The following is a 7,500-nucleotide window of genomic DNA, read 5'->3' as shown; positions in this document are numbered from 1 at the left end:
TTGAATGAGGTAGTATCATCGGTTTACATGGCTTTGCGTCCGATCAGGTTCAGTGGCCTTGGCTAGAGTGAGAGAAAACGGGCTCCTTGTATCCTCTCTTTCTCTCTCTCTCCTGTCGCCTGTTCTGATACCACTCTCATTCAAAAGCTGTCTCCCCGTAACATGGCGAGAAACCCGAGGTATAGAAGTAAAGTGCACAGGAGAGGTGGCGGAATCAGACACTGTCGCTCCCACCATCCATCGTTGGTGACACAGTGACGTAGAGCATATGTTTACTCTTGATGAGTGTTGCCAGCTCACAAGCAAAGAAAACAGGAAGAAAATAGCCAAAATATAGCCATAAAAAGCCTAAACGTCTATCGACATGCCCCGAGTCTTACGTAATGAACGTCTATTGACATGTCCTGAGTTTTACGGGTTAAGTTGTTATTTTGGGCAATATAAAATAGTTAATTTATATCATGCATACAGTAAACATTGTATTCATCTTATATTAAATCTATATTTGGTTGGTATTTAAAGCATGTTAATTTTTTAGGGGGGTAAATTCATATCACAAGAACGAATTAATTATATTTCCATTAATTTCTATGAGAAAAATTGATTTGATGTACAATTTTTTTTTATATTCAATGATCGTCACAGAATGAATTAAATTTGTATGTCGAGGTACCACTGTATAGATAGATGGATGGGTAGATATATTGATGGATAGATGGGTAAATAGATAAGTGAATGGATGAATAGGACTTTCTCTGCATATACTAGGTTAGCAATCCTTTTCAGAATGATATATACAGGTAGATGGATACTCTCTCTCTCTCTCTCTCTCTCTCTCTCTCTCACCAGTTTCCATCAGGCTCAATTTCGTGCATCTTGAGTTGTCGTTCTCTGAGGAGTTCCTTGAGTTTCTCGGCCTCCACATTCCTGGCGCAATTCTTGTTGTTGGCCATCTCCTCCTTTATCCTCGCCTCCCGCTCTCGATTTGCCTCCGCCTTCTTCTTTCGTCGCTTCTCCGCCTTACTCACCTTCTTCTCTGTGGCTGTGTGGGTTGTTTTTTACTTTTTATCTTTTATTTGTTAATTTTATCAATGTCTATTTGTGTTTGGTTTATTCATTTCATTCTGTCTATCTATATATCAACTAGCTTTATCTTTTTTTTCATACATCATATATATAATTCTATCTCATCGATCTCCATTTGTGTATGCTTTATTTATTCTAATTCATACATCATATCTATCTGTCAACTTGTATATCAATTAGCTTACTTTTTTATACTCATACACTACATATACAGTTCTTTCTATATATTCTTTACTCATCTATCTATATGTACAAGGTTTATATATTCTTTACTCATACATCAAATATCTGTTTATCTATACATCAACTAGTTTTATCATATTTATACTCATACAATACATATAACTTTACTTAACCTAAACAAGCCTAACATAATCTAACTTAACCCATCTTTTCCCTACAAACCCTTCTCTAACTTGCTTAATTTCTTCATACTTATTCTCTATTTATATTTCATTTCACTATCTAACCAAACCAAACCATACCCTGCCTTACCTTTCCTCTACAAAACCATACCTAACCTGCTTCACATCTTCATAGTGGATAAGGTGGTGAGCATGGGATCAGGCAGACATCTTTGTGGAGGTTCAAATCCCAGCACATGACGGATTGAAACTTTGTCATTTGTCGAGTGGTTTAAAGTTACCTACATGTCACCATTATACCCAGGTTAAAGGTGGTGTAATTGCCCTACAACAAAGATGCACTTGGGTAGGTGATATGGGCCCTAATATGGGTACCACTGAAATAAAATTGCCTGTGCTGCTAATGGGTGGAAGCTGAACAATGTTTCCCATACTCTTTTAAGTGAACCTATAAGTGCTATAGGTTCACACACACAAAAAAAAAAAAAAATAAAATAAATAAATAAATAAATAAATAAAAAATAATTAAATAAAAATAAATAAATAAAAATAAATAAATAAAATAAAATCTTACGTTTCCCTTCCTGTGGTGGTGAACTGGCTTCGTTATCTTGGACGCCCTCCTCCTCCTCCTCCTCCTCCAGAGACAACACTGCCACCTCACTGCCCACATCAGTCACCTGAAGGTCAGTGGAAGTACTTAGTGGACAGAACAGAATAAAAAGATCAGAAACAATATCAAGGAAGTGTCTATACAAAGGGCAAGCTTCCCGACCTACACCTGACCTGACCTGGAAGCTGCTGTGATAAGTTAAGGTCAACTATATTTATTTGTGTGTTTATTCTATCATTAAAAAAAAAAAAAAAAAAAAATTCAAGGGCACTGGTCTAAGGCAAGATAGAATGTTAGTTGCAGGGTATTTGTTTGCTGAGCTTTTCTGGTTCATTAAATCCAAAATCCATTACATTCAGGTCTGTTAAATTGAGGACCAAGTGTATTGAAACAATTTTATACTTATTGACCAGAATATATAAAGCTTAACTCAAGGTTTTATTCATAGTTATTTATTTACATACTGACTTATTTCCACATTTACTATCAATGTTTTGTTTGGTACATAGTTATTCATTTGCTCATACTTATTGATTTATTTCAACATATACTACCACAACCGTCTCCTCGGATGCCTTGAGGAGGGCCAGCTCCTCTGCGTGGCGCTGCTTCAGGTCCTTCTCCAACTGGGTGATCTCCTCCAGCACCTCCTTCTTCTTCTTCTTGTCCTTGTTCACCATCTTCTTCATCTGCTGGACCTTGGCTGCAGGGGAGGTGAAGCAGGGATTAAAAAATTTATACAAAGATCATAAAATGTACATGAGGCAAGTAACATAATTTCACTTCTACTTTCTCTATTTTACTTGACAGCTCACCCTGAGTATAACCAACATACAGCAGGTAGAAAAAGGCAAGTCACATCAATAACATTCAATATTTCCTATTTCACCATCTCACCATGACAATAAAAAATGTGACAAATGTACAGCTGGTAGAAAAAAGGCAAGTCACCTCAAAACCATTCTGCATTATATATTTACTTACTCCTCACCATGACTATAACTAATGTACACCAGGTAGAAGGCAAATCACCTCAATTCACTTCTACATTTCCTGTTTTACATGACACCTCACTATGACTGTAAAAGATGTAAAACAGATATAAAAAAAACAAAAAAAGGTGAGTCACATCAATTCACTTCTACATTTTCCATCTTAACAGTTCACCATGACAATAACAAATGTACATCAAGTAGAAGGCAAGTCATCTCAATCCACTTTTACATTTCCTATCTTGTCGCTTCATTACAAAAAGCAAGTCACCTTAATACACTCCATGTTTCCTATTTTATTTGACAGTTCACTATAACATAAAAAGGCAAGTCACCTCATTTCACTTTTACACTTTCTATCTTACTTGCCAGCTCACCATGATTATAAAAAAAAAGAGGTGCACATTTTGCCACAGTGCTCAATAATATCTGATGCTTGGTGACTGCAGTGGCAACAGGTGGCCCCATTGCACACTAAGGATGGTTGCCGTGTACAGTGACCTGGGAGAATGGTTTGGGTCTTCAGCATCACCTCCAGCCATGCCTACCAACAAAGCTATCCAACGTCACACATGATCAGGCTGCACGCTTTATATGTTTGGTTCATCATGCTCCACACACCACACTTAAGGTTGTGTTGGGAGCTCTTTTTCTTTCTTTTTTTATGTATTTATTTATTTTTCTTATCTTTTTTCTAAAGTCATCAATGTATTTTATTTATTCATTTTTGTAGTTTTTAAAATGATTTATTTATTACTCTTTTTTATGTAATCTAGCCAAGGACAAGGAAACAACAAGACAATAAAAGGCCTACTTAGAAGCCAGTCCATATACAGTACATACACCAACTCAAGGTTCTCCATGAATTGTTTAGAATTTATAGTTGCAAAATTCTAAAAAGGTACTGAACTTAATTATTCATCCAGTCACCTTTGATTTACTTGTAATAATCATGCATGTAAGTACAGTATATCAAAATTGCACTCCTAAAAGGGCACTATAGTCATTTATCTTACTAATTTGTGTAAAGGAGAGTAATTGTTATGTGATAGCCTTGTTCTGAGTGGCTGCAAAGGGTTGATCCCTTTGCAGAGAGGCTAGGAGTACTCTCTCTTTTCCTTCAGGAGCCAAGGGGCTGACAGAATGGCATGAATGAAGGGGGAAGGTTGTGTGTCTTGTCTTGTCTTGGCTGCCCTTCTTTCTTGAGTAGGCAGTCTTAGTGTATGTAGTAATATTTGTGTGTCTGGTCTTAGCTACCCTTGGGGTATATACATATGTATGTATATACATATGTATATACATACGTATATACAAATGTATATACGTATGTGTGTGTATTATTATATTATTTATTTATTTATTATTTTCCTGGTTAATTTTCAGTTTAACCCAGCCATGGAATTTGGTATATAGCTTATGTTTTTCTTGTGAGAATGTAGTGAAATGAATGATGGTATATGTAATTTCTGTAGCAAATGAATATTTTCAAGTTGACTTTTTTTTAACATTTGCCCACCTCTCATTCCAAATGCTCTTGTGAGATCTATGGAATCTATAAGGTAGGGGGAGCATTACATGAAGTAATGTGAATCACAAAAGAGGTCTGAAATCAACAAAATCAAATAAAAAAAATTCTGAAAATACTTTGATGGCAGGGGCAGCAGTGGTCCAGCTGTTGGTTTGTTTACAACGGGCAGCACTGCTAATCCTACACTCATGGCTGTATCCATTACACCACAGCCCACAAGATATGGTACACAAAGCCCACCTTTAAACCTAACCTAATCTAACCTAGCCTCAGATTAAGTTAGGTTTTCAGGTTGGTTTTTTGTTTAGTATCCCTTGTGGGCTGTGGTGTAATGGATACAGCCAGAAGCATAGTGGTGACCACACTACCCAGTGTAAACAAACCAACTGCTGGGCCAATGTGTCCACCTGCTGCCCCCACCATCATAATATTTTCATGTGATTTTGTTGATTTTTAACCTTTTTGCAGTGGACATTACTCAATTTGGTAAAATTCTAGTTTCTGCCCATACTACCCCCCTCCACCCCCAAACAAGCTTGGGGACAGGTGGGAATGTGGGGTTTTGGGTGGGGTACACGAAATGCGTCAGAAATGCGTATTTTTTGCGTAAAATGGAAAAATTCCCATTATAAAGTCTACGGAATTTTCATTACAAGTTTCATGACACTGATGACGCCAACAACAAGCCACGGAGCTCCATCACACTCGGAAATGAGCAGTACACTGACTTGCATTTGTTTCTAGCTGGGGTTTGTGGGTAACTGGTGAATAGGATTCTTATTGTGTCTATAGTTCTTTTGTTCAATGACATGCCACCACCTCTTAACACCATGAGCTGCGCCAATGGGAATTTGCTATATGTATTCGTAGGCGAGGCACAGCTGGGCAGACGGGTGCACAAAGACATCTGTGTGCACAGTTCAGCCATGGCCACCAGTGACATTAGTTGTAAAGGTTGCGAATTTGATTACTGGGAAATCATCACTCCTGCGATGCAAGTCAGTGTACAATCGAGAAGAGGACCAGCCAGGACATTTCAACCTTTAAGGTTAAGGTATTGTGAGGAAGGGTATTGGTAGAGGTAGGGCATATTGTGTGAAGCTATAAGAGAACCGGTGTGGGAGAAGGAAGCTGCCCCAAAGCAAGGATATGGTAGGTTAAATTTATGTTACGGTTAGGTTAGTGTTGTAGGGGGTCCCGGAGGGCTGTGCCCCCCGGTTAGGTTAGGTTACGTTAGGTTAGGTTTATGTTAGTGTTGTAGATGGGGTAGGGGGTTGCAGGTAGGCATATGTTAGAGTTAAAAAGAAAATAGTTATAACTCGAAAAATATTAATTTGCAATGGAAATGAAATATACCATCAATCAGTCAAAAGGGAGGTGGTGGTGTAGTGGATAAGGTGGCAAGTGTGGATCAGGTAGACATCCACGTCTAGGTTTGAATCCCGCCACACACCGCTTTGAAGCTTTGCCATTTGTCAAGTGGTTTAAAGTTACCTACATGTCACCATGACACCCAGGCTTTAGGTGGTTAGGTACACCAAAGATGTGACTGGGTGGTGATATGGACCCTAATATGGCTACCACTATAAATAAAATTGCCTGCACCACTAATGGACAGAAGCTGAACAGCACTTCCCACATATACTCTTCAAGTATGCCTACAGGTGCTATAGGCCATTACATATATATAAAAAAAAAAAAAAAAAAAATCCACTACATTTCTCACCAGAACATAAACCACATAGCAAATTACATGTTTGGATAAAACTGCAAATTGACCTTTTTCCTTGCTTTTCACCTGCCCTCACCCTGCAGCTCTTTCTTTTCCTTGCGGTGGCGTGCTGCGAGCTCCTCCTCCGCACTCAATTCCTGGCAGTCCTCCTCCTCAGACATTGTGCTGGTGACGCCTCGACCTTGTCCCTGCAAAGGTTGGAAATCACTGAATCATTATATACCTGAACTTGTTTGTTGATCAGTGAGACACGGATCGAGCCATACAGGAGACACACCTGTACTCGAAGAAATACGCTGAGTGATTTTCAGAAGCTTATTCCTACAACATTCTCTCCCATACTCTTCTCTTCCTCTCGCTCTTACCTCTGATTATCTAATGGTGTCTTTCACTCTTTCTGCCTTTCAGGAGTAGATTGGAGTTTGTATCACCAGAGTACTAACGCACCCACACACACACATACACACACGCATACACACACGGCAAAGGCAGTGACAAGAGCAACACACGCACACACAGACACGAGGTGACGAGAAGTAAACAAATGGTGTTCATCTTGATCTTTGTATTACTGGGGACTTAAATTCCTCCCAGGCCGTTTTAAAACTTTACACGTGTCAATATGCGACTGGAATTGCGAATCGCTAGAAGTTTGGACAGAACCTTTCTAGTCGGAACACGTTCGTACATAGCGATTAGCGACTGGGAAGTATCGGGTTATCGGCTGGTTGGCGGGAAGTGAATGTAAACTAACAGCTACCCAACAAGATGTCTTCCTCCGGTGACGATCATTACAAGTATTCAATACTCATCTCCAACAACACCTTGCATAGAGGGAAACCGTTCTTGAAGAGTGGCAGCTATCTCACCGAACGTCCATTTGCGTAGTTTTTTTTTTTTTTTTTTTTTTTTTGCTGTATAATTCATTATCAGTTCCCAGATGCATGTGCTCTTTTTCCTTCACCAATTCCAACATCTCTACATCTGGACACCACCTATTCAAACATATTTCCGTGAGGTCACAACGTAAACGAAGTCGCAAATCGACTGAACGAAACCAACATGTTTAGTTTTGCGCCTGGTTTTTCCATTCACTATATAGGCACCGATATTCAGTCAGAAATTCTGTCGACTTGCACTTTCAGTCGCATATATTGACACAGGTGAACCCGCCTTTAATGAAG

The 7,500-nt window shown here is 38.9% G+C and overlaps 1 protein-coding gene across 6 annotated transcripts in view; it reads right to left on the bottom strand.

Moving 5' to 3' along the window:
• LOC123507386 (deubiquitinase OTUD6B-like) overlaps positions 1 to 7,500 on the bottom strand; it is a 54,776-nt gene that overhangs the window by 3,555 nt on the left and 43,721 nt on the right. Inside the window, exons 1-5 of one of the 6 annotated variants that reach the window (XM_045260199.1) lie at positions 6,682 to 6,862; positions 6,393 to 6,504; positions 2,619 to 2,767; positions 2,026 to 2,131; positions 847 to 1,042 (exon numbers count right to left, since the gene is read on the bottom strand). In XM_045260199.1, the coding sequence (XP_045116134.1) occupies positions 847 to 1,042; positions 2,026 to 2,131; positions 2,619 to 2,767; positions 6,393 to 6,477 (536 nt within the window). In that variant the 5' untranslated portion in view covers positions 6,478 to 6,504; positions 6,682 to 6,862. Of the gene's footprint in view, positions 1 to 846; positions 1,043 to 2,025; positions 2,132 to 2,618; positions 2,768 to 6,337; positions 6,505 to 6,681; positions 6,863 to 7,500 lie in introns of those variants that run through there. The other 5 variants (XM_045260213.1, XM_045260207.1, XM_045260222.1 and 2 more) reach the window with 5 other exon arrangements.

The sequence above is a fragment of the Portunus trituberculatus genome, chromosome 3 (genome assembly GCF_017591435.1).
Source record: "Portunus trituberculatus isolate SZX2019 chromosome 3, ASM1759143v1, whole genome shotgun sequence".
Taxonomy (NCBI): domain Eukaryota; kingdom Metazoa; phylum Arthropoda; class Malacostraca; order Decapoda; family Portunidae; genus Portunus; species Portunus trituberculatus.
This window is presented reverse-complemented; position numbering and strand designations above follow the sequence as displayed.